Genomic DNA, 27,976 nt, shown 5'->3' on the forward strand with positions numbered 1-27,976 from the left:
GGCACTCCGTTTTCTACGCTCCGTCGACAGCAAATGCGCCTTCTCGCGAAATCGGCCGAGGGTGCTTTAAAAAGCCGGAAACTGGTGAAAATACGCACCATGCGCGTGAAAAAAAAAAAAAAAAGACATCTGTACGGCTTACAGGCAAACGCGTTTAAGGTTTAATTGCGCGAGAAACGGCAGGAGTTCGTTTGAAATGCGCTTTTTACGACGCAGCCAGTGTCGCGGTAATCGTTACTCGTCGAATATTTCTTCTCGAGAAACACAGATAACAATCCGGTGCAGCTCGAAGAATCGGTTACAAATTAGTCGTCGGCGCGTTTCGTTTCCACGGAAGTAGGCGTTTCTTCGGTCCGCATAGCGGAATACTCTCGGATACGTCTTAACGAGAAGAGATTCTGCGTCATTGCGCGACCGTGAGTCCCGAGAGTCTCGTAATCGCCGATCTTACAAAGAAGGTTTTACGTAACGCGATATCCTGCGATTGCCCGACAATCCGCGACTACATAATTGCATCTTTGGCACGAACGACTTAAGCGCGCTCGTGACATTCAACGGCACGAACGATTAGCGCCCGCCTACACGGATGAATCATTACTCCGTGAAGCACGAAAAAAATGCAAGGATAAAAAAAAAACCGTTAGAATTTTCTCCTCGTATAACTTATTTATCGCTTATTTGGCGTGCAATCGACCTCGCATTACTTTTAATAAACAATTACAACGAACAACGTTACGGGGGTAAAATTTTTAAAGCTTTTAGCGTTGCGATAATAAAAGAAGCCCAAGGAATAAAGGGTCTCTCTTAGTCGTAGTTTCGTAGAGCTGAAAGGAGCAACAAGGGTTTTAATGAATCTCAATGAAGTCCCTGCGCTCCTTGTTTGCACTTGGGATTTAACCAAACGTTGAGGGTGACAGGATTCAAAATTGCTTTAGTACTGATGTGCTGGCTGCAACGGGGCCATAACGGGGGTGCATTTTAGAGCGAGCACTTCGCTCATCGTAACAGACGCAAGATAATGTCATTCACGAGCATTCATCGTACTCTTCTCTAAGCTATTCACAATGAATCATTATTACAGGGAATACCCTTGTTCAGCGCGAAGTAAGTGTGCTCCATTCTCCGAGAGATAGCAATAAACATTATGCATATATTATTCTCGTTCCTGCTTGTTAATATTAATCATATTAAACTCGTAAGATCTCTAGAATATACTAGATGATAAATCGACATATAATAAACGATAGATCTCAGAAATGTAAATATAATTTGCTTTCAAGAAGATATGACCAATTGGGAATGTAAAATTTTTATTTATCAATTTCTTCCAAATTAACGATCTTATTTACATACAACGACGACGTTCATTTATATCAGTTACGAGCTTTTCTGCAAGTCTTGCGATATTGATCTCAGGAAGCAATTAAAATCACTGGTCCGAATCCTACGAGAAAGGTATATTTTTGCTTCTACAAGACCATCTTTGTTACGCTTTACGAGTTGGAGGCCATTGCAATTTTCTACGATAATGATTGTCATTACTATATATACATCCGCTTTAAGTATTTATCCCTTCCTTAAAACAACAGGTACAATATGATATGAGTATTTTATGAAAAATCAGTATCCCCTGTGTATTTGCAAAAAAACGAACGATGAAGATGCTAGCAAAAATAATTCTCAGCGGTTATTTCGCGATCGTGACGTTTAATAATTTTAGCATTGGTGTCAAAGTTTCCTCGAATGTCGATTTAGATTCTAACGAAGAGACGATTGCATTAGACAATACAACCTTCGATACAATCGTGAATCTAAAGAAATCTGCTAATCCACCGGAATCAATCTTGCACGCGTCAAAAACGTTTTGGCATGGAAGCGAATTAATAAGAGCAAGTGAACCCAGAAAAAGAAGGATCTATCCATCACACGTGAGTAACAGATAAAAAATAATTTAAAGAAAAGTAGAGTAAGATGACATGAAATGGAAATTTACAATTAATAACAAATGAAGATTCGATGACCACCTTATTAGAGGCGGTTTCAACATATAATATTCAACAATATATAATCTTCAATATATAATCTTTTGTAATTTAATTTTAATCTATTTATAAAATTTATAAAATCTATTTATAAAATTGAATAGTATATTAAAAGCTTTCCTTTTAACGCATAACATTTTTTGTGGCTTGTTCATAAGAAAATAAATTTAATTTTTTTACGAAATTATATTTTATGATATAATAAAAAATAAAATCAAAAACATATAAAAATTCATACAAAAATTTTATACTCACTGATACTGTCATTATTATAAAAGAAAAAGAAGTCACAACCAAATATCAATATTAATATTATTGTAGCTTTTCAACATTCAAATTACTTTTTTACAGGATGATTCAGCTAAACAACCAAAAATAATCAATAATATTCAAGTCGTTGTGAATAACGATAGCATTCCAAATGAAAATTCTTGCGAGCATGGTATATGCAACGTAACCGTTTCTTCAAAACAAGACGAGAAAGGAAATATTGTTACCGAGGTGCATCTTAGCATTATCACAAGAGCAAAGTTAAACAAGATCGATGACGTTCCGGTAATCACTGGATTTCGAGGTGTCAATGAGGATCATGCTAAGCAACCAATTTTTCATTCAATAAATTCACCACGTTTAATGCATACACATTTACATCGCGACAATATTCCACAGGTGAGAATAGTCATTTATTGGATTTAATGTTTTGTTGCATAAGAATTATCAGTATCAATAATTAAAGCTCACTTTCGATGATCTATAAGTTGTATATACATTCTAGATAGATAGAATTTTCGATTTACATTTTACAGATTGGATGCTTGAATGTATATGTGTGTTCAATTATACTCTTGAGGCTTTCTCGAGTATTTCTTTCAAAATTATATTATAGTTTGCAAATTATCACTATGTCATAATAAGTGCAGTTTACTTCATCAGGACGAGAAGCAACAATGATTTATGACACAGTGGTAACTCGCAAACCACAATACAATGTGTGTGTTTTTTTTTATTTTTTAAATATATATATATTTTAGATGTATACACCTATCTTAATTAATTCTTAAAATTTTTTTCATATTGTGCATATAAAATCATAAACAGAATTTTCCTTCAAGTTTAAGACATAAAGTCAGATAGATGATTTGAAGTTTGTTGAAAAATTTTCTTAATATATCAATACTTAAATACTTAAGTACTTTTCTCTCATCGTAATAGATTCAAACTAATTATCAGAAATATGGTGAACCCTGGTATGGACGGGCTTTTCGACGACCGCAAATTTATTGGCGCTATCATCATTTTGGAAGTCATGATAACGCGGGATTTCAGGGTCATAAAACATGGTTACGAGATAAACCTATAGTGGACGATAAAATTGAACCACCACTCAGTAAAACTAAACCTAACGATGACACATAATTATAAAATAATTTTTTAATATGAAATTTTAATAATATAAATTTCGCCATATAGAATGGTATATTGAATCATTAAGATTGATTTGTTGCATAATAAAATTCAAGAAAATCATAAAAGCGTCAAGAGTTTAATTTATGCGTACATAATAGATACAATAATATGAATATATTTTAATAAGTAAATAATTAAATGCGCAAAATTGTTGTGCCTATTCGGTGTTCCTCGAATAGGACGTAAATAACATTAATACAAGAAAATTTATTAAAATTTTAAATATGCATAATGAGCGATTTTTGCTCGTGAGTAGATAATAAAAAAAAAATCAAACCATTAATAATTATAGAAAATCATACAAAAATCATAACTGAAATTTTATAGAAAGATTATATTACCCCTAAGAAATTTGAGTATTTGTATAGTAATCTTAAAAAAATATTTGAGCCTGAGTCTCGAAAATTCTGTCGCGATCTCAGTTTGTAGTATCAACAACTCTGAATTACAAAACTTTATCATGGCAACATTATATAGCACGCAATAAACAGCAGTAAATTAATGATTATAAAAGTAGGCACGATCAAGAGTGTAGTTTAATTAATCATGCACCTCGCGGAAAGAAACTCTTCCATTATCATTAACGCCAGTGATAGACGATTTATGGTTAATCTGCTTGCCATCCGGACCGGGCATGCTGGACGAACTGGAACTTGCAAATACTCCATAGCTGTTACCAGATGGTGGAGGAAGCTCATCAGCGAATCTGGACTCTATTCCTGGAGCAGCCTAGGAGGAGATGGAGATATCGCCGTAATAAAGATAGAAGACTATAGTCAGAACACTGCCATCTGATTGTGTGCAAAATGAAGCGTGTTAACTGGACAATTTCTGTATTGCCATTGTTTGTGCTGTAATAATTCAGAAAAAAATATAACACTCACGGGACTAATTTGTCCAGCTTGGAAACCACCATATGGGTTTATACCGATACTGGCACTTGCAACCTGCGGCACACCACCACCATAACCGCTACCATAATTAGCTTCGCTGGCCAAACGATTGTGAAGTTCCATATTGCTATACAAGAAATGAAATTTCTCTTTTCAATATGCTTTAAAAATCACGTAAATGATAGTTTATACAATTACATTCTAAGAGATTAATTATTAAAAATACTGGATGCAAATGATTCTCCTTGATCTGCATGGTGAAAAATTTGCACGTGACAATTTTCCAAATAAAATTGTAGAAAAAAAAAATCACTAAAAGTACAAATAGCATATAGTACACAATTTTATAATAATAAAGTCAAAATACTATTAGGATACGTAATATTCTATAAATAAAAAATTTTACTTGTAAATTTTAAAAATGTCTTTAATATTTAAAGAACAAAAAAATGTACGTTTTTTTTTTACGCAACAGACTTATTAGACTTCTTTGATATTAAACGTTAAAACAATTATATAACAATAAGTGCAAATAGATTCACAATTTCAGGAAATTCTGTTTAAATTAACTTCATGCTTCACAGAACAAAGATTAATCATTTGCAATTTGCATTATTTCAAGACTCACGCCTGATGCTGCGCTTCGATCTGCGCTTGAATTTGCCTAATCATATCAAAGGAGGGATCATTGAAAGTAGGAAATTGCCCCGGATAAAAAAATCCGGGCCCAGCATTATACAATGGATCTGCAAAAAATAGAATATATGATAAGATTCAAATAATGATATATATATACATATATATATATCACATGAAATTCATGCCATACATGCAATTACATTTGGTTATAAATCACATAAGTTTATAAAACATTTGAAAATAAAGATACCTAAATAAATAAATAAACAAATAAATATATATATATATATATATATATATATATATATATATGCACACACATAAATAAATAAATATATAAATAAATATATAAATGTATAATGCGCGTATGAATAAATAAATAAATAAATGTCGAAAACTATTGTTACGACATTAGCCGCTTTACGTAAAATACAATTCTGTTCGACAGAATATCATGCATTTTTAAAAGAATATTAGCACGACTTTGTCAAACCAATTACAAGATACATAATTCTGAGTTTCTTTTTTTTGTCTTTGATATGCAACTGATTTCATTTTATGTCAATCTTTTTTCTACAAACAATGTCGAAACCACAGCATGCAACCCCAAGAATTCATTCATTATCCTCCAAAATCCTGAGTCCGTCTTCGTCCTTGGATTTTTGGGTTCATGCTCGTACCTCCGCCGAAATTATATCCAATCTGGTTTGGCTTGTTATCCTTGCTTGGTGAGGGATTATCCTGGTTTGGTGAGGTATTCTGAAATCCTCCTCGACTATCGACAGACGGCGATCCCGCTGCGGGAAATCCTGTCATCGGATATCCCGCTCCCGGAAATCCTGCTCCCGGAAATCCCGTTCCTGGATATCCTCCTGCAAAACTTCCCGCGGATGCGCCTGCGGAAGCGTATCCTGGCCCATTGTTTGTACCAGTCCAAGCATAGCTCGGGCCGTAACCTGGTATGGAGTTGAATCCAGGATAAGCGAAATAGGGATCGACAGATGGATAACCGCCGAAACCACCGAATCCGGGAGCGCCAAAATATGGCCCAGGAGTTTGTGGTTTGTCGTCCATAGTTGGTGATCCAGGTTTCTTAGTGGAATCATCGGACTTGGGTTCGTCGAAATTCGAACGTGACTGAAGGTCTTTCGGTTTCTCCGTTGGATTCGTGCTTTCTGGAGTTGTGCTAGGTTCAGGGGTTGTAAACGGAGTCGTAACGGAAGTGGATGTCGGGGTAGTTGTGGGAGACGTCGCCTCTGTAGTAGTGGGTGTAGTGGTTGGCTCGGTAGACGGGGTAGTCGTAGGCGACGTTGGAGGTGTGGTTGATAATGGTGTGGTTGATGATGATGTAGTTGATGATGATGGTGTGGTTGTGGGATCTGTTGTCGAGGAGGTCGTTGTAGTTGCTTCGGTGGTACTCTCACCATTCGAATCACCGATCGCTCGCTTCAATCTGGGCATCATGGCCGACGCTCTGTCGACGTGTAGTCCTCCATCTTCAAGAAGAAACGAAAACAGAAGAGCAATTTTTTATTGAAAACTACCGAGATGAAACTTGTGTAGTTGATTCTCGGTTGCTAGTTGAAATAGCGTTGTTAGTTGTAATATGCCTTGTGACCATATCTCGGAATTCCATCACCAGGAACACGCAGTAACACAAAAATGTTACTAGTCAGGATCATACAATTACAATGTGTACACTAATGCTTAATGTAACGGATAATAAATAACATTTAACAAATGTGTTATTAATCACGATGTTGCGCAGATAATAATGTTTAATAAAGATAATGTGATTAGACATATAATTTCAATATCATATAATATTTTATAGAGATATTACATTTAGACATTTAGAAACATTTAGAATGATATTTAAAAATCAATTAATATAAAATATACGACAATCTGATTTCAATTCTAGTTCCTAAATCTAGAATCTTAAACCGCTTATAATAACTATTAATTAAATTGTAAAGGAACTTACCGATTAAAATAAAATACAAACAAATTGTGCTTATCGCTTATTCGTCTTCAATTTATCATAGATAAGAATTAGTGATAATTGAGGTATGCGCGAAACGTGATATTAATTGAATTTCTACAGTCACGTTTAATAAATCACGTACGTACAACAATTCTCCTTCGATGACACATATTGACGTTCAAAATCACGTCGAAAAAGTAAACTAATTTGTATGTAATATATTATCTGTAATTTACTGATATTGTATGTAAAAACAAATATTAAATCGCTATCAACTTACCTTTCTGTTATTTAATTGTTATTATTATTATTATTATTATTATTATTATTATTATTACAAATACACACATACACATATATAAATTCTTTTTATATCAGAAGATATATTTTCTCTCACTGATAAATTCCTATTCAAACTTATCAAGAGCGCATCTTAATAAGTTAATTAGCGCCGTATATTTTATATTTATATATTTGTCATTGTGATAGGAATAATAATGTCGTGCACGAGAGATTATGAGAAAAGATAGTGAAAAGAAAGTATCTTCTCTCATGGGTCAAGGTAAAGAACAAAATGAGGTCACGGTCTACCGGCGTCAAATTATCTTTCGTTTGGCCAGCGGTCGTGTGAACAGTTGCGCATGTGTTTATATGCATAGATGAACATGCTACATCACGGGAAGCACATGCAGGTTGCACATGCGGACATCAATCTTGTTATCAAGATTCATATCGCTGACACTTCCAGCAATCGCAATGGTTTAATGACGCGCAACACTAACAATATTAATATGACAATTTTCTGCGTTTTTAGATACTCCAACTTTATGAAGTGATTAGAGCAGACAGTTTTTTTTTTTTCAAAACGAATAAAATTATATAATTTATATGTCCTGTGTATTATAATTTTTTGTGTCAAATTTTTATCTCTATCAAAAAATTATGATAATTATATTTACAGATTTATTTATATATCAAAAATATTGTAGATAGATGAGGAGGTATAATAAAAGTTTTTAATAAAAATCAAAATCAAATAACTAACTGATTTAAATCTATATTATAAATCTATATTTGTACTTCTATAAATAAGAAAGAAGTTTTTGATATTAAATAACTAACTTTCCAAAAAGAGAACAAAGAAGATAAATGTGAATATTGCGCAAGTCAACATATATATATATATATATATATATATATATATATGCAAACTCGTAAACCGTAAATTATTTTAAATTATCACAAGCTGCTGAGAGAAGCTTGTTTGGCAACCTGATGATGAGTCATCGCACAATTCAGTTACAAACATAACAAAGATTTTTGGTAAATTATTAGTGATATTTTTAGGAAAAGAATTGATGTAAGTAAATAAGGAATTGTTATTTCTTGACGTTTTTTTTTTTACAAGTTTTTTTATATAGTTGTATAATTTCTGGATGCAGAAAAAGAACGTCAGCAGACGGCAAGTTTCTTCCTCGCCGTTGATTAAAATCATGAAATCATTTATATATGCAGCGTGTTATCGAATTCGTCGTGGAATTTTGCCGCGTTTGCTAATCTCGCAATTATCCTGAAATTCCCGCGCATCGTCAGCTATTTCTACTTAAATGCACGACGTTGTTGTTACATAACTTAACTATTAGTTTTAATTTTTATTAACCTCCGTGTAGCAATGCACAATTTTTTTGAATAATTTTATTCGATTAACAATCAGCATTGCAAAATTAGCTCGAATTCATTTACATATTACGCCGCATATCCGATCGTATAGAAACATTATTAAAACATTATTAAGATTAAAAAGATTATTCGATAAAAATAATTGAAGAAGAAATGAAGTGTTATCATGCATCATCAAATTTGCGATTCCTTTTTAACTACGATGAAAATATTATTTCCGAGTACGTGGTTTATCCTTCCTTCTTGTTCTCGCAAACGTGAGCTGATTTTGAAAATTAATATTTGTAATAAAAAATTAAAAAAAAAAAATTTTTGCAGAGAAACATATGACTTTACTATTGGGATTATAATTTAATTGCAAGTCTTAATTATGAAAAACAAAGTAATGTTAAGATATTTATCGTTCGAACGTGTAATATTACGTTAGTAAACGTAAAGAAGACTGTTAAGTTCATTTGTTGCTTTCATGAATGAAAAAAAAATGAGGAGTCGTACGATTGCTACTCACGTCCGTAAAGATGACCAAATCCGGGATAGGCCGATCGAGCATCCGTAAAGGATCCCAGGACAGCAATAAAAACGACCAACGCGAAGATCCTAATATCCATCCTTCTGATTGATCGTCGATCAAACGGAAAGTCAAGGCAGAAAAAAATAATGCTTACGGATATTATTACTTATTGTTTCTGTATTTCACCACTGTACCACCTAAAGACCGAATGATCCTGATGTTGTCGCAGTTCGCGAATGACTGACTCAGCTGGTGTCGCGATCATCTTATATAGCATTCACTCGTATTGGTACTTCATTACCTCTTGACACCACTCTTCCGTGCGATAGTGCGTTTGTGAAAATTCCGAAAGAAATTTTTACGTCACATTATTGATAACTATCGTAATTATCCGGACGTGTTTTCAAAGATCTACATTTGCATAATAAGATTACCATGTCATAATTTTATTCTAAAAATTCGCAAAAATAAAATGTTTTCACTATTTCAGCGTTATATTAAATTAAACCAATTAAACAATAATGTAACTGTTAACAGCTTTGAAATAATAAAGCATTATTATTTACTCCTGTAAACTATCTCGTCTTACCGCATTAAAAATTTTTTCAGTACATTTTTTAATAAAAAAATGGATTACTGCTTTATAATATATAAAAAAATATAAAGATTTTTTTTTTTTTCGTTTTTCATAATTGTCGCGTTTATATCAAATCAACTGGTAAATTACCATAAAAATATTCATTTGTTGGATAAGACAATAATTTCTTTTTATAAATATACCAAGATTTTATATTACCAATTTTTTTAATTAACAAGATAAATTAATAAGATTCATATTTCTACGATTCGTTAATTTGCCATGTGAACTCTGCTTATCTAGTAGAAGTAGCAGTCTGCTTATCTAATAGAATGGAATCAGACCTCAGACCTTGGCACTGATCTTGCTTCAACTTCCTTATACTATGCAGTTCTAATTCTTATTGCACTATTTTTATTTGGGAAAACCACATTTCAGTTTTATAACGAAACTACATAATGATGACTCTACGTAAATAAGAAATAAAAAAATGATATCATTGGAAACGTTTACTTTTGATTATCAATATGAAAACAGGATACATTCGGCATCGCAATGGTGCAACACCGTAAAGGATTTTTCCATGTTGAGAGAGATAGAACGTTAATTATATAGGTTTCTAAACACGCTAGTTTTTAGCAAACATCTGTACTTACAAGACTAAAGTTATCATATCCAGTTACGGAATTGCGATGAATAAGAAGAACGTATTTTTCCACAGTCAAACTAAACTATATATAGGTAGGTACATATTTATTTCATTGTTACTGAATATAATAAAACATATATGTTTACTTTCACAATATGGATTATTTGATTTGAATATAGAATTTATTATTAATATTTGTGATTTCTTATATCATTCAATTTTTTTTAAATCCATTCTAACAAATTTCTGAACGATGTAATTCATCACGTAATATCTATTTCGAGAGCTTTTAATTTTCAATCATGTTTATCTTGCACGCTATTAACATTAATTGAAATATATTAATGTGGCTTTCAATTTATTCTTCGATACGTACAACTTGAAGGGAAATACACAACAGATAATATCAAGGCTTAAACAATAAGTGTTGCTGTTTAAAATATCTTTAATATCTCTTTGAAAATAAAGATATTTCTCCGTGACCTATCACATTTTGTGTAATCTGATTACGAGTAAGTTTAGCTTCTTCTCAATTATAAAATCCAATATTGTATATACGTTCATCGCAATCAATCATCATTTTTACATTAGTCGATATTTCACCCAGTATCATCATTAATAGTCACAACTCGTGCATAATTGTTTATAAATAATAATTGCCTGTCACCACGGGATGATCGCCGGTTTCCACATCCTGTTAGACTGATAATCAATCCAGGATCAATCGTGATTACTCCGTCATTCTCTGGTCCCCTTAAACCCGCGCCTAAAGCTCAAACACGTATTTTCCTGATCAATCGATCAGGGTAATCCTACAAACGATTGATTATCGGTTAGCAGTTAACAAATTAGTACCCTCTCAATTGCATTCACGGAACTTCTATGCACAGTCGTGTCTGATTCAAACAAATTATGGTCAGCATGAGTAAAATGTCTTAACGTGCGATGCACTGTTTTTCGCTCACGATATTATCAGCCGTTTTAGTCACGGCGCGACGTGACTCACAAACATATCTCTCAAGCATATGTATCTGTTTCGATAAACGATAAAAATGTTTTTTTTTTTTTCGGATAAATTAAAAAAAACGTAAAAAAAACTAAAAAATATCGAGAAATCGACGTTAATGTTGTGTAACCAACGTGGCAACCTACATTACTTGTGTTACAAGAAAGTTAATAATTTCACTTATAATAATAATTCTAATGGATTTAATACGTATTTCTCTACTATAGAGTTATTTTCTATTTATAATAATTCTACTTTTCTATTTCTAAAAATAACAAGTATGTTTGTATATTTTTTAAAATTTGCCCATATAAAAATGTGAAATTCTTATTGCAAAACAATTTTTGTTTCATCAATTTTATAATCATTTGATAGCATCTCATTTTAAAAAGCGAGAGTAACATTCAAATTAAGAAAAATATTATTTCTTGAATAAAGGCAGTCAAAAACTCTATCTACAACTCTCTTTTTCTCTCTTTCTCTAGCACTTGTCCAAGTTCCTAGTAAAAATCAAAATGTCCAAAAATTTTTCCCAGCATCAATCGTTTCGCAACCTTGCCAAACGAACTTTTTCCTTTTTCAATTAATTGAATGACGTAACTATTCGGGAAATACCCATCGCGGAACTTGATTACCTTCTACGCAATAATCTGAGATAGCCGCTTTGCTCTTTCTTGACCGCCCTATTGTTCTCAAAAATAAGATGCCACGTTTCGTCTTCGAGATCCAGCGAAGCAAGCGTGATCACTATGACCAAATGCGCCTATATTTTGTAAGTGATTGATTTTAATCTATTCAAAGTTTATATGAAACTAACATTACTCATGACATATGTAAAAAACAAGTAATATATAAAATAATGTAACGCAAAAAATATCATTTTTATTAAATTAAATAAGCAAAAAATATCGATATATTTACTTTTTTTCTAAATAGTTTTGAATATAAACGATTATTTTATGATAACACAAAATACTCTCAACAAATTGTGACAAGTTGTGTATATATAAATTAAAGATTAAAAACAAAAACGAATTTGTAACACAAATATTAAAATGTATAATTATTAATAACATTAGCAAAGTATTTTAATAAAGTATTTTCCACACAATAACTTCCACATTATCTCTATATTTCAAATTCATTATCAAAATAAACCATGTTTAATCATCTGACTCAGATATTTTGTGTATTTTTCTGGATTTTATATCATATATTGTTAATTTATAATAATAGAAAGGCATAGCAATCTTTTTTTGAAGACCATCAGCATATTCATCCATTAAGACAGCAATTAATGTTTAAATAACTTGCCACATAACAAGTGAACAATTTTCTCTTTCGGATATTCTCAATTACAAATAATTAATTTCTAGGACAAATTCGCGTGTAATAGAATAATTGAAAATTGCATCGAAGAATTTAAATGCATTGCTATTCTTTTCCTCGAATATCCGCTGTTGGCAGTGGCAAATGTTCACGAAAAGTAGGAATTTCATAATAGAGTTATTGTGTATTTTTTCAATATATTACATATAATTCATGAGATATGCTTATCGGCAGCGGAGCAAACAGAGAATTATTATATATTTATTTTTCCCCGTTTTCAGAAATCTTTTTAAGTAATGAAATTTTTACGAACCTTCCTAAAATTCCTATAAAAATGTTTCATATTTTTTGAACCATTAAAAGATAATACTTGCTCCTTTTTTGAAGTTTTAAATAATAAAATATATATTAGAAATGTAGCAAAGGATAATAATGAGTATTCAATCAAGTTATTGGACCAAAATATCGAAACTTGATAAAATATCAGCTCGATAGCCCAATGACCTCAAACCTTATATATATATATAAGTTGGAGGTTTTATAAAAATTCAGTAAGAAACGTTTTGCTTAAGTGTTTGCTTGAAGTTATTTGTAGCTTGAAGTTATTTGTAGCTCGAAAAAAATATCAAGTAAAATCATGAAATTAGTTCTATTGTTCTTAATTCTATTGACGGGCATTGAGCAGTATGTAGGAGTAGCAGGTAAAAACTAATATAATTACTCTAGTGATATATGGTCAGTTTATGTATAATAATGTATAATAATACACATTTTTCAATGTAAAAACTAGCAAATTAAACGTTTAATAAATCAGTAGTCTATGATGATACTAAAACGACTTGAAATTTATAGTTTTATATACAACTTAGAAAGAAAAATTTTCGCGGTTGTTAACAAAAGAGTTTATCGTCAGAGACTTTGTTTAAATTTACGATCTCGTAGAATGTCAGAAATATTCTTATATCGAATAATGTATTCTTTGTAATGAGTTTTGTGTGAATCACGCAAGTGACATTACAAACTAAACGCAGAACGTAGAATGCATATGCATTTTTGATATATCGTAGATGAAGAGAATGCCGACAGATAAATGATCAATTGCGTACATGAGTATAATTAGTTCTCGTGATTTATATGACTGTATTGATAAATCAGAATAGTAATACATCCGCTAATATATGAGAAATATTAAAAGCGAGAATACCTTTAATAAATTGTTAATTCTCTTTTTTCTATTAAAAATATTATACAAATGACATCTATTTAAATATATATGAAACATATTAAAACTCTAAGATACGAAAAAAATAAAGTATAAAATCACCGATGACCATAATCACCGATTAAAGTATAAAATCACCGATGACCATAATCACCGATTAAGTATTAAGAACTAATAAGAAAGAATACGTAATAATTTTCAAATGTTTTTCGTAATATATAATAAATAAAGTTACAAATAGAATTAAATTATTCTGATACTAATTAGGAATCGATTAAAAGTTCTAAATAGTAAACTAAAATTATTAAAAATATTTTTTTTTTTCGATTGTGTCTAATAATTATTTTGTAATTTCATTCATGTATTTCATATTTAAATTGTTTATGTACTTTCAATATTTAAATTATTTATGCACTTTCTTTCCTATACAAACTATATCAACTGATCATTAAATATTGTTCATAATATATCTAATATTAATGACAATGTATTAAATCTTAATTATTAATAACACATTGTCGATAACACATGTACAATAATATGAATAATAGGATGATATTTAATAAAATTGCATACTCTGTCTTAATTATAAATCTTTGAATTGTAATTGCATTTTATTAGACAAAACTTAATATCCATTATATACTTAATCTTTTTTTATTTATAAAAAGGAATAAAAATTAATGTATATGTAAATGTATTATAATGTAGGTTGTTGCGTACACTCATCTTGGCATAACTTTCATTGCCCATTTCATAACCCATCGTTGGAAGAATCAGATTATTTTTTTCTAAACAAACAAGTGTATAATCTTGAAATACGTTTGCTAACGCTTGAGAATGAGTTCAGAGAGCTCGTCGAAAGTAAGTTTTGAAAATATATACGCGATATTAATAAAAAAAGATATCTATTTATAGAAATAAATACATATAATTAAACATTTGCCTTATTGTAGAGTTCAGAAAATATAACAAAGATACAAATGGCCCATCGGTGCTTGAGAATGTATCAAACGAGACGAAAGTACATACGACTCAAAGTACTCCAACCTCTACTATACTGTATGAATCAATAGTTAAAAGTTATAAAAAATCTATCCTATCTGAAAACAAAGACAGAAAAGATTCATCAACATCTGAGAACATCGAATTAAACAAGAAAAGTAACAAAGATACTCAGACAAAGATAAAAGACTCATCAATATTTAAGAACAACAAATCAAATGAAACAAAAGTAAATGGAACTGAAATATTTCGATGGATAATAGAAAAACGAAGAAATAAAAACAAAGATTTATTTTATGATGATGATTATTCCTTCTGATGATTATTATTAGTAATCGTAACTGAAAATATATGTATAATTAAAAATTAAATAGTTTTTTTAATTTCATTAGATTATATTATACAACTGATTATTTAAATTACTAAATTTCGCTTCTTATATATTTACTATATGTAACCCTGTGTCATATAATAAAATGTAAAATAATCATTGTATAAAATATCTTTTAATCATAATCACAGTATTTGGAGATTTAACAAAAATCATCGATCGTAAATAAGTCATAGAAACCATGAATTACTGTATAAAATTATTAAAAAATAATTATTATTAGAAAATTATTATTTTAAATTAAATATGTCTGTAAAATTTGAATAACAAATTCATTTCTCCTTAAAAAGAGAGCTATGCTAAGTGACTCAAAAAATTATTTATTGATTGTTGGTTTTTGTTCATCATTGAAAATCGCATCTCTTTTTTATCATTCGTGCCGTCGCACGACGATTCACCTACGGAGAATTACGTAGGCAAACGCGTGCCGCATCTTAATAATGAATCTAAGGTCGTATGTAGTTATTGAAAAAGGGCAGAGCGATGGTACGATCGAGTCAGAACGGTTTCAGACATGACGAAGAGCATCAGCAGCATCCTCCTACTAACGTTCGCGCTTTCTTCTACACAAGCAGGTAAGAAAAATAGTCTTTCTGAAAGTTGGAAATAGTGCCATTGTGCATGTAGATATAGAAAATGTTAAAGAAGGAATCCATATGTCCAAGCGCTATATTACGAGCGCCATTGGAGATATTCCTTTTTAAACCTGTTGGATATGTCGATAGGTATATAGCGCTGCTGGTTTACGTAATCATGGAATTTTTATGACCTTTGGATCACGCGTATGGATGTACGAGAGGCGTTACCAAATTGTTATCAAATTCCAAAATTGTGATAAGAAAAATTTTATCAATATTATCCGCATTTCTTATTTTCTGCAATGTTAATTTATTTTTGAATAATGTCTTTCATAACTCTACTCACATTATAAAATATTATCTTCTCTTTATTTTATAAGTTTATATAATTAAGATTTCTTGAAGCATTCTGAGAACAACTTAAATCATTATTTTATATATGTATTAAAAGCTATATCTATAATATTTATTGTAATAATTAATAGAGATTTATAAAATTTTTATTATATATTATAATTTGGTGTATTTATATTAATTTACGTAGCGGATATTAAATTCTTTCAATTCTCTCAATCTTTTTAACGTAAATATCAATAATTTCAATAATTTCATAAAAACACACACACACACACACACACACACACACAAATATATATTTTTCCTATCATCTCTTGATTTATTAGAGAGTTTTCATTGAGCAGATGAACACGAACGACGATGGAACACGCCGCCAGAACTAACGCCTGAATCGGTCGTCAAGACGATGTTCGACGATGAGGAATCTCAAACACATCTCCTTTCCCTCGTTCCCGTTAAGGCAACTGTCAATTTAAACACAGGGCATAACAGTGCGCACTCTGTCAGCTTGGGTGCGAGTGGTATCGATGGTATCAGTCTTTCGGAAAGTGACAGTTACAATCGTCCTGCAGGGTATGAAATTGACGAGCGTGTAATCTGAAGTGTAATCTAAAATTTGCAATTCGTATTTTTCTCCTTCTGGGAAAAAGTAAAAATTTAGACAATTGCAAGCGAACAACAAAAAAAAAGAGATTAGCAAAATTAGAAATTTAGAGAATGTTAATTTTAATTTTCCGTAGTGTATAAAAAGCAATCGATTCATTTTCAGATCTCCTATTTCCGTGAGCAAATCAGTTTCCGCGGGATTATCGGGAATAAAAAGCAATCGATTCATTTTCAGATCTCCTATTTCCGTGAGCAAATCGGCGACTGTTTCCGCGGGATTATCGGGAATCTCTACCGCAGGCGCGAAAGCTTATACTGACGGTGACAATGACAAGACTGAAAGTCATTCGTTCAGTTTTGGCCAAGCGACCGCAACTTCTTTTGGAGTAATCGAAAATGGACAAACGATTACCGGCGCCGCGTCTTCCGTTGGTACCTCACAATCCTCTGCTACGACTGGTGGTAATCGAGGACAATCCTTCTCGCAAGCTGGTGCGGTTAGTGCGCAATATCCTTATCGGCCAACGTGGAGCAACGTTGGCCCAAACAATGGACACAACGGCGAGTGCAATTACCGATTATATATATTTCATTTCCCAAATTATTAAAAAAAATTCCATTAACGACATTATTTATTATTATATCAAAATAGTAACGAAAGATTAAAATTATTATTCCAGATCAATATTTCAATCAACCGACATTCATTGTTTCGCGTGACGAAACACGGCCGACACTGAACATTGGTGTCCCAGGCATATCCATACAAGAACAAAAGCCAACGATTCATGTCTCCGAATGGCGACCGCATCATAGAGAATTTTTTCGTCCAAGTTTATCAATTGAATATCAGTTACACAATTCTAGAAATGATCCCGCTGATAGATCATCCAGTTTTCATGTCGGAAGTAAAGATTCTAAACAGGGATATTATAACAGTGACATAATTTCTGATCTTGCACAAACTGTTGGCAAATTGTTTGACATTATATAATATAAAAAATAAAAAGTGATAAATATTTACACAATTCATTTCATTATAAATTTGATTTCATTAAATAAGTATTTTCTTACTCGTCATAACCAATTAATAAAATTATATTGAGCATATTTATAATATGCTCCTTTTTTTAATTATTTATCAATAATTAATTATAAAGTTTCTTATATAAGTTAATCTTTATTATAATACTTTAAATTTATCATATCACTATTGATATTTTCCAATCGTATTTTTATAGTAAAATTAATAAAATATATCCGACATAAAAAAAAAAACAATGATGACAGCAGTATCAATTAAGTTACGCGCGATTCATGACGTAATTTATTATCTCCTTCTTACTTTAAAGTTTTCTACTTCATCGCTCTTCCAGGAAACTGATTCGTGCAAAGATAAGTTGCAATGAGATATGAACCTCACTCGATGTGAGGTTAAAAGGGTTAAAAGAACATAACGTATCGAAAACTTTGATCAATATGAGAAACTTCATGAACTTTCGATCATGACATTCTGTAAACATAAAATATATTAGGAAGATATTATTTAAATTTAAGAGAAATTAATAAATACGTAAATATAGATTAAATGTCATTGTTTTAAATAAAAAAGTAGATAATAAAATTTCTATATTTCTGCAGCTATATCCATAATATATGTGTAAAATATGTCTATTTATTATTATAACATAAAATATATATATAATTATTATTACATAAAATGTTTCTCATAAATATCTAAACTCATATTTACTAGATACTAAATGTGAATCAAATAATTTCAATTATTTGAAAAAATGAACTGAAACTTTTCAAATTAAATAGTATCTTACTTTTACTTTTTTTTTAATTATATATTGCATTGTCTTTTAGAAACATATAATGTGTAAGATGTATAAGTATGTCTTAGTGTGTTAATGAACTTGAATCTTTAGAATCATTTGTCAAAAATGATTGTAAAAATTAATTATCTCTTCGAAACTGTAGGTATAATCTTGAGCTCATCGCGACATCTTTGAAATAATCAATAAGCTGAATGATTTATAGAATAACCGAAGTCTAGCTTATCGACGATTTTAATTATTTTTAGCAATAATATCAACAGACGGTACGTAAGTTAGAATACTGGATAAGCACGAATTAAACATTAGCATGTCGTCGCTGATTAATCATTACAATTCAATATTATTTAATTCTGTCAGCAGAAAAGTCATCATATCCACGGTCAATAATATACCATCAAAAATTTTTTTCAAGTCAAAATTTAAATGTTCTTCCGGTTTAAATGTCACATCTTTTAATATTAACAAATATCTCTCAATTACTTCTCTAAATTATTTATCATATTAATATAATTTTTCGATTAAATTAGTCATTGACAAAAATTATAATAATGAACACCATAGTACGTTGTTGACTCAGCTCGTATGTCATCAGAATATACTAATTACAATATACGGATTAATCATATACGGATGATTAATCATATACGGATTAAAAAAAAAAAAATAGCCTTTACCTTTCCATGAATTGACCTTCCCAGAAAGATGTTACGCGAAGAAAGACATATTATTACAATGCATATAGATAGAAAGATTGCAACAAATAAAAAATGAATTGAAGTCGAATTCTGCGTATCATATATCAAATGTTCATCGATCAATCTAATTCATTTCTTTATGAAATACTATTATCTGTAAAAATCATAAACTTGACAGACAAGAGAGTTGAATGAGATTAAAGCGGATAGATTAAAGCCATCGGTAAAAGTATCATCGCATCTATGCATAGATGGAAGTCTGAAATATATGCTTGTCGATGCGATTCAAGGCCTCGACATTGACTCACGCCGATCGCCTCAGTTTGACTCACAAAAAGCAACGGCGAAAATAATTATCGTAAAACCGGTCGAACATTATCTGCGGAAGATATTCGATTATTTGTACTCTATAATTAACGAAGAGTAAACGAACATATGTTTAAGGCGCACAAGGTTGAAGCTATCGCGTATCAATAGATTTTTATTTGATATAACATACTGGTTAGTAACATTGTGACATAATGGCAGACGTAATAAACCACCACTATGTAACGATAATCGATATCTCGTGCCTCTTTTTCAAAAAAATTCAACACAAAGTTATCAATAAATAGTCGCAACTATGACTAATTTACTGATAGTTAAGAAAATCCCCGCGGCATTTTAGCGAATAATTAATTTTTTTTACGATAATTGTGTACTCGTGCTCATAATTAATATCATATATGTATATTCATTGATTAATTATTCCAATATTCCGGAAATACTTATTTAAGACGTTAATAAATTTGTTATATTTTTTTTAAATTAAACAAATTAACATGTACTAAATCAAATTTTAAAATATTAATCTTTTACGATATTTTTATATTGTATTAAACATTTCTTTACAAAGCAAAAATCTTTGCTAAACTATATTCGAACGATTGTAATAAGGCTATTGTATATTGTTAATTAACAGCTTTTATATTTTTTTTATATATTTATTAAATCATATATTTATTATATCATATTAAATTATATCCAATTAGTATCTTTAATTTTAACTGAATTTTAGCGAAGTTCGTGAGAAAAATCTACAAATGAGTGCAAATTATTATTTAAAAATATCGAAGTAATCTTCTTTTTTTTTTTTTAAATATGCATCATATCCCCAAGTAGCAATTATATAACTTTATAGATACCGCATGTATAATCTATAGCTATTGTCACATAAATTATATAAATTAATTATTAATTTAATCACAGTAATTGTTGACACATTAGTAGCATCTTTTCTTTATCTTCGTTTAGAATATAGAATATTATACTGTAATATTAAACTGTTTCTAGATTAATGGCCGATTAATAAATGAAGCCTTCTTCGAATCGGCATCTTCCTTCAAAGGGATTTTCGTCACAATTCTTCATCATCAAAGCGATTAGAATTTCTAGATCCGATTTACCTCGCTCACGATCAAGGCTAAACGAACTCCGCATTCTTTTATAATCAACAGGAAGATGATTTGTGTTGTCGGCAGATCATGCGGTTTTAGTTACGCACAATTTGAATAAGTCGTATATATGTACGATACATTCGATTCCTCTTAACAATACAATTATAATTATGGATCATCATAGAAAATCGAATGTGCAAACTATCACATTTTCTGAGAAAATCCAATTATTTTTGCATGCGAGCGAGCATGTTATTGACGTAAGTAAAAAGTATTATTAAAAGATATATTTTCGATACACACACGATGTAACTTTCATGATATGTAAAAAGCGGTGATAAGAATGACATATAAACAATTTAATATTATTTAATAATATAAAAAAACAGCATCACTTCGATGATGCTATATATAATAATTTTTGTTATAGCGTTATCAATTGAGAAATAGAAGGCGAGAGAGAGAGAGAGAGAGAGAGAGAGAGAGAGAGAGAGAGAAATGTCCACTGTGTTCAATTAAAAATTAATGTTATGCTATCTTATTGCTCATAATAATGACTGCTTATAACTTGTTTACTATCATTTTACATAAAACGCAATCGTAAATTATAAAATGCGACTTAACAGAGATCTATACATAATTATCGATCGCTATAAAAAATACATATTAGAATACATTTTTGCTATTAAATCTCGAAAAATATACGATGTTAGTTACATCATGTACCCGCTCAAGATACTTGGAAACTTGTATCGATGTTTTTATAAGTAAGATGATGTGTTCGTGATCGATGATAGGATATGCGAAAATTTACACATAAGCAAATTTGACACGCAATAACGTGATTGTAACGGATTTAACCGCAGCGTTGAGAAGAAAACGAAAAATATTAACCGAATGGTTAATTTGCATGTGCAACTTGATCATCATTCTAAAACGCACAAATGCTAATTATTGTAAAACACATATACTAATTTATAAGAAATATTAAAGTACAAAATAGATAGAAACAATGTTGGTTGTTTTAAAATTAACATATTAATAATTTTTTAATAAAACCAATTCAGAAAAATTTTTAATTAATTTTTGTATGAAGTCATAGAATCACATTTTAAAAAGATCTCATGATATATATTTTGTGACAAAACGTAGATCTGTTAGGTATGTCGAGAGCGTATGTAGCTATTTTAACGTAGCTAATTATGAAAAGATATAGCTCGAGTTGGGAAATCCTAGCGAGCATCATTTCATGTTTAATGTATGGAAACTATTTGATTACAATAACAGCCTGATGTCGGGGAATCATTCCGCTACTAATCAGAATACATGACGTGACATTGCTACGCTTACTGAAGACTAAGTGTACATTAAAATACATAAAATACAATAAATCTAATAATAACACACAAACAAAAAACGCACAAAAAGAAAATTCTTTAACAGGTTAATGAGACTTATGTGTAATGTATGTATTCTTCATTTTTATATATTCTGCATAAAACATCGTTCGATAATTACCAGTTGATGCAATTTCTCAGTAGTCGTTTATTAACATATTTTAGTAGCTCTTTAATGATCTTCATTCTTTCCTAATATTTTTCCTTATAGCTTAACATCTTGAAAACAATAAGGAAGAAGCTAACTGACGAATTAATTTTTATTTTATTAATTTTTACATCTTACACATCTATTTTGTTATCATTAATATTTATATTATATTTAATAATAATTTATAACATAAATAATTTTGTATTATAAATAAAATTAACATTAATAATAAAAAGATGTATATATATGTACATAAATGTACATATGTACATAAATGTACATAGATGTACATAAATGTATATATATATATATATATGTACATTTTTAAACTCGATATGTTAGAAAGAGTTCACTGTTCAAATTTTGTTGATTAACAATGGAAAACCACAAGATGAATAATCGCTCCCAGAAATTATACAGACCATACGTCAAATTATCAAGTTCATTGTTTTCAATATTCCTATCTGTTCATCTTTTCATCGTGTGTTCTCGCTGACGCACAGACGATTGCGATCTTCACCTCGAAGAAAAATGTTTCGGGGCACGCGTACACGTGCGCATTAACGGGTATTCCCCCGGAAAATCCAAAAAATAGCATCGGCCGCTCGACACGACGCGACGTGCAATACGTGGAGGAGAGCGATGGAGGTGGTACGTTACATAATTACATCAGGATCAAACGCGTATTGGATAGATGACTATAAAAGCGGTAAGATTAAAGGATCGGCATGCAGTGCATCCTGGGAACATCGAATCCTCTCATCATGGCAGCTCGTGTTCTTAGTATAGTGCTCCTGTTTACATTTGTCACGACCCTCTTGGGGTTGCCAACTATTTCGCCAGGTGAGAGACTAGATGTATAAAATCCATAATAGAATGTTATAACAATCGCATTTGATAAAAATCCTTTCTCGTATACAATATATATTTTTATATATTTTTCTTTCACACATCTTTTTCATTTTTATCAATGTAAATTAATTAATCTTACTTACTTTATCTTTTTCTAGATTTAAAAGTTAGAAAAAGATAAAAAATAAATTAAATTTAATCTGCGTTAATAAAAAAAATGGGCATTAGAGATTAAATAAAATGAAATATTTTAAATTTTTTAATTCACTTAAATTCATCAATGCTTATATTTCAATAATAATTAAGTAAATTTAAGAATTCTTTAATTCAATGTATCAATTTAAATCATATGAGTTATTTATGATATATGCTAAATTTTTATTGAATTAGATCTGTGAGTGATTCGTAGTTTTTCAGAATAATAAAACTGCAAGGCTTAATAATGTAAGTCTTTTCTATTTAATTAATATTAACTTTTTAGAAATCATACAAAATTATGCAAATGCAAATGCATTTCACATCCTGTTTTTTTTTTTTTTTTAAATATGAATCCTTTCATAGACATCACTAATTTTGAAATTTTTACATATTTTTATTATTTGTATTATTATTGTTCGAACAGTTCTCTATTCATTTGTCACAACCACTTTAATATTTCATTGATGAATTTGAAAAGCAATGATCTTAATAATTTATTCCATACACAAGCAAGATTACGTTTGCTTTGAAAATAATAGTGATGTCGATATGCATTCGTTGATATATAAATCCAATCGCAACTAATTTAAAATTCTTTATACGTCAATTCACGTCAATCGATGTATTTCTGTTTACATAAAAATCAATTAATTTTTTTTTACGCGATTAACAGAGTCAACTATAAATGCACATGAAGAACATACATTGTCGACCGAGCTGTTGCCACCATCATTAAACGAAAAGGAACAACATGCTACGATTTATATAATTAATCTATATGCTGTAAAAAATGGTAGCAGTAACGAATCGGAAGAAATGTTTAAAAATGAAATTGTAGAAACAATACCTGACATATTGGGTAAGTGTAAATCAATGAACAATATATAAATGTTTCATATCTTATTATTAGGATACATTTTTAATAATAAACTTAGAGAGAGAGAGAGAGAGAGAGAGAGAGAGAGAGAGAGAGAGAGAGAGAGAGAATTTCATCATAGATCACTTGCAAAATAAGAAATCTACAAAGAATGATAAGCAAAGACGAACGGAATCAAAACAATTCTTAGAAAGGATTTGAATAAAAATATATGCTTGCAGAACCGCTAGTCTCCGTTCTCCTAATAGTAGAAGACGACGAAGAAGAGAGAGAAAAGCATTCACCCGTCGACCTCGACGAATTTGCGGAGGGATTGGAAGGCCAAGGTTTCAAGGTCGACAAGATCGATATTGACAGCAAGGCGAAAGTGCTCAAGATGAAATTGGAAAAGGGGGAGGCGCAAAGTATAATAGACTCGGCTTCAAAGCCGGATAATGAGAAGAAATTCCGTCAAAAGAGGACCATTTGTTTTAAATGCGGTGGAGGAGGAGGAGGATGGGGTGGGTATTCGAAAGGGGGTGGACATTATCCAAGTGGTGGCGGTCAAGGGGGCTGGGGTGGGTACCCGAGCGGGGGTGGATATCCGAGCGGGGGTGGATATCCGAGCGGGGGTGGACATTATCCCGGTGGTGGTCATTGTCCTACTTGCGGAGGAGGAGGAGGAGGTGGTTATTACCCTAGTGGTGGTGGCGGCGAAGGTGAGTTACGGTCTTAACAGAAGAAGAAGAAGGAGAAGATCAAACTAATCAAACTAATACTTATCTCTTGATAAAAGTATGCCCCATAACTCTCCATTGTTTTCACTATAAATCATATTCTGAGTGAAAAATATCATTACAACTATAGATTGATAAAATAACTGATTATAGGTACAATATTTTTCAGGAAGCTAAGTTTCAATAAGTAGTAAAAATGATATTTTTTAACTAATTTGATATCCGGATTTTGGTTATATATGACTAAAATATATAATTACGTCAAACCAGTAATAAGTTAATATTATCGAGAATTTGCATCAAAATATTCATTGTTATAAAAATGAGCAGCTTACTATGCATTGAATTGAAATGCATGTTTGGATAAATTGCGTTCCGTTTAAATATTATTTCATGACATCAATAGCTAATTGCGTATTAAATAAAACTTTTATTTAAATAAAAATATATTATTTTAAATAAAAAAATAAATTATTAAGCAAGAAAAGCAAGTTTTAAATAATATTTATCATGCTTAGGAAAAACTCGAGAAGAATGCCTATTTGCTAATAAAACTTTTAAGAAATGCTTAACAAATAATTGAAGAAAGCAGAAATAACATGAAGAATGCTTATTCTTTTTCTAATTAATTATCCTTAACTTTTATGTACAATAAAAGGTAATAATTAATATTATAATTAAGATATTAATTGCTAATAATAGAAATGTGTTCGCTTAGCTTTTTTCAGCTGAAATTTACAACGCATAATAACAGTAATAAGTAAAACTTCTAAAATATTACATTTTTTAACTACGAATTAATACATCGCTATAGCTAAACTCCATCATAACCACGCATAACAGGGGCATGCTTTGTCTAGGGGGTCATCGAGGGGGTATAGCAGTTATACCAGTTGTAGTCGTACCTATTACAGGAGGAGGAGGTCATCGTGGTCATCATGGAGGAGGAGGAGGCGGCCGTTGTCACACTTGCGGGTATAATATTATTTCCAAATGCAACGTAAAGTACAAAAGATCATACAATTATTGACCATCAAAGAATTAACCTTCAAAAGTCAATACGTCACCGATCAAAAGTCATTACGTTTCCATGTTAAAATCGAAATCGTTTTCAATGGTAAATTTATCATTTATTACAAAATGTTACAAAAAAATATACATCTACAAATATTCTGCGACTGGCCAATACTTGAATGGTTTAACATATTATGAGTTTTATATCATAAATTCACGTTCGACTCTTTATTAATTAACATTTTACATTAATAGAGGAGGTTACGGAGGAGGAGGAAGTGGTAGTTGGTCCCATGCCCAATCCTCAGCTTCTTCTGGAAGTTACGGTTGGTAAGTATTGTTATCTGAGACAATTATTTCATTATCGAGATAACTTATATTTATATCGATTAAAACATCATATCCTTTCTCAGGGGAAAGAAAAAATGAGCAGAATAGGATATAATTATGGAACGTGTTGCCATCGATGATTTATGCTGCCTTCATGTTTATTACACACACGCAGTACAAAAGAGCGCAGGTCCTTCAAACACTGCGAATCATCACAAATAAATGTAAAAATAATATCTACGTATTAACACAATATTCGATGACATCCTTAAAATATTGTTAATAATATAATGTGTTCCTCTTCATTCGTTTGTATAACTTGTATTGGCGTACGGTAGCCGCGAATAAATAACAAAACAGGTTTGGCTCTAACAAAAATCACGATTCACTGTGTTATTCGGACGTAAACGATTTCTTAGAAATAATTACGAGGTTCGTGATTAGGATTTTTCATGGATCTTCAGCGGAAGAAGCGCTGCGTGTTAACGAGACTTGCGTCTGCACTCCTCGCGTGGCTTTAATAGTCCATTAATTTCTACGCTTCTCGATGAAGCTGCACTTATGGTAATAAGACAATCCATCATCTCGTACACTATTATTATTATTATTATTATTTTTTTTTTTCGTTAATCCGCAAATCCGCGAAATCGGAGAAAATTTTTTCCAGAGAGGACCTTCACCTGGCTCGAAGAACGCTAATTCGCTCGATCTTTTCATAATTACGGAATTGAATTTTTAATATAATCACAACAACATTTTGAAAGAAACGTGTAAAAGAGAGTACCTTTGGAATATAAAATCAGGAATTCAGAAATGAAGCGGTACGAAAATAGAATAATATAAGAGTTATAATATAACGCGATACAAGACGCGTGAAAGAGATTATAATTCGACGACAGGCAATAAAGTTCATCATCCAAGTTCATGAAGCGTAATGCATGCTCGAATCCGTTCCGCGTTATATCACGTGAAACCCGTTTCGCATTATCAAACCGTTGTAATTCAGTGGTACGTGCAACCGGCGCGGCGGCGCCATAATCTCGCTCTCGGCACTTTTCTCGTGTTCCGCCGCGTACGCCGGCAGTAAGTAACTCACAACTCGCGTTTCTATCAGCGAGATTTAGACGGCTGCAACCGGGGCTCTCTATAAATACGACCGGTATATAATAAGAGCGACGGCACCGCAGGATCCGCGAAACGATTTCAGCGATTGCGCCAGCCGACTGTCCGTAACAGCGAGTGGCAACCGTAATTACGGCGCGAGTTGGGTGAATATAACGGTAAAGCCTCTCGATTCTTTACCGCATCTTTCCGCGCTGGACAGAGAGAAAGATGAAGTACTTGGCACGGAACGAATTACTCGCCGAAACGTGAAGCCGGTCCGAGGCACGATCTCGGAAGCGGATTCTGTCAGACAAGTGGATTCATCTCACCTTCGCGATGCAACGGGGGGGGGGAGGGGGGGGGCGCGCTCGCATTTCAAGTCGATGATCCCTACGGAACTTAATAACCTTATCAGCATGATTA

The 27,976-nt window shown here is 31.2% G+C and overlaps 4 protein-coding genes and 1 pseudogene across 11 annotated transcripts; 4 read left to right on the top strand and 1 right to left on the bottom strand.

The window, feature by feature from the left end:
* The first annotated feature begins 1,397 nt into the window (after positions 1 to 1,397).
* On the top strand, positions 1,398 to 3,707 carry LOC105428934 (uncharacterized; annotated as a pseudogene). The gene is made up of 3 exons (XR_016141230.1): positions 1,398 to 1,928; positions 2,394 to 2,711; positions 3,255 to 3,707. The product of XR_016141230.1 is annotated as an uncharacterized LOC105428934 (transcript).
* Positions 3,572 to 9,488, bottom strand: LOC105428935 (uncharacterized). Of its 2 annotated transcripts, none has more exons than XM_025218682.2 (5): positions 9,217 to 9,486; positions 5,722 to 6,537; positions 5,031 to 5,148; positions 4,394 to 4,529; positions 3,572 to 4,238 (listed from the first exon to the last, which is right to left on the bottom strand). In XM_025218682.2, exons 1-5 carry the CDS (start codon positions 9,314 to 9,316, stop codon positions 4,050 to 4,052), a joined length of 1,359 nt encoding a protein of 452 aa, XP_025074467.2. In that variant the 5' UTR covers positions 9,317 to 9,486; the 3' UTR covers positions 3,572 to 4,049. The 2 variants fall into 2 exon arrangements, with proteins under 2 accessions (XP_025074467.2, XP_025074468.2); XM_025218683.2 differs by having other exon boundaries at positions 4,096 to 4,300; positions 9,217 to 9,488.
* Positions 9,489 to 12,026: 2,538 nt separating this feature from the next.
* On the top strand, positions 12,027 to 15,523 carry LOC105428932 (uncharacterized). The gene is made up of 3 exons (XM_011641542.3): positions 12,027 to 13,481; positions 14,714 to 14,866; positions 14,959 to 15,523. The coding sequence occupies exons 1-3, from the start codon at positions 13,418 to 13,420 to the stop codon at positions 15,324 to 15,326; spliced, it is 585 nt and encodes a 194-aa protein (XP_011639844.2). The 5' UTR covers positions 12,027 to 13,417; the 3' UTR covers positions 15,327 to 15,523.
* Positions 15,524 to 15,852: 329 nt separating this feature from the next.
* On the top strand, positions 15,853 to 18,220 carry LOC105423903 (uncharacterized). Of its 4 annotated transcripts, XM_089084466.1 has the most exons (5): positions 15,864 to 15,973; positions 16,675 to 16,906; positions 17,103 to 17,127; positions 17,206 to 17,500; positions 17,620 to 18,220. In XM_089084466.1, exons 1-5 carry the CDS (start codon positions 15,913 to 15,915, stop codon positions 17,931 to 17,933), a joined length of 927 nt encoding a protein of 308 aa, XP_088940592.1. In that variant the 5' UTR covers positions 15,864 to 15,912; the 3' UTR covers positions 17,934 to 18,220. The 4 variants fall into 4 exon arrangements, with proteins under 4 accessions (XP_088940591.1, XP_088940592.1, XP_088940590.1 ...); XM_089084465.1 differs by lacking the exon at positions 17,103 to 17,127 and having other exon boundaries at positions 15,853 to 15,973; positions 16,678 to 16,906; positions 17,175 to 17,500; XM_089084464.1 differs by lacking the exon at positions 17,103 to 17,127 and having other exon boundaries at positions 17,175 to 17,500.
* A 4,924-nt stretch (positions 18,221 to 23,144) lies between these two features.
* On the top strand, positions 23,145 to 26,827 carry LOC105428931 (uncharacterized). 3 transcript variants are annotated; one of them, XM_089084481.1, is made up of 6 exons: positions 23,145 to 23,305; positions 24,186 to 24,371; positions 24,611 to 24,889; positions 26,005 to 26,080; positions 26,375 to 26,449; positions 26,533 to 26,827. In XM_089084481.1, the coding sequence occupies exons 1-6, from the start codon at positions 23,191 to 23,193 to the stop codon at positions 26,546 to 26,548; spliced, it is 747 nt and encodes a 248-aa protein (XP_088940607.1). In that variant the 5' UTR covers positions 23,145 to 23,190; the 3' UTR covers positions 26,549 to 26,827. The 3 variants fall into 3 exon arrangements, with proteins under 3 accessions (XP_088940607.1, XP_088940608.1, XP_088940609.1); XM_089084482.1 differs by having other exon boundaries at positions 26,020 to 26,080; XM_089084483.1 differs by having other exon boundaries at positions 26,023 to 26,080.
* Positions 26,828 to 27,976: the final 1,149 nt, after the last annotated feature.

Source organism: Pogonomyrmex barbatus, unplaced genomic scaffold, assembly GCF_055798465.1.
Source record: "Pogonomyrmex barbatus isolate J1 unplaced genomic scaffold, ASM5579846v1 scaffold9, whole genome shotgun sequence".
In the NCBI taxonomy this organism is placed as follows: domain Eukaryota; kingdom Metazoa; phylum Arthropoda; class Insecta; order Hymenoptera; family Formicidae; genus Pogonomyrmex; species Pogonomyrmex barbatus.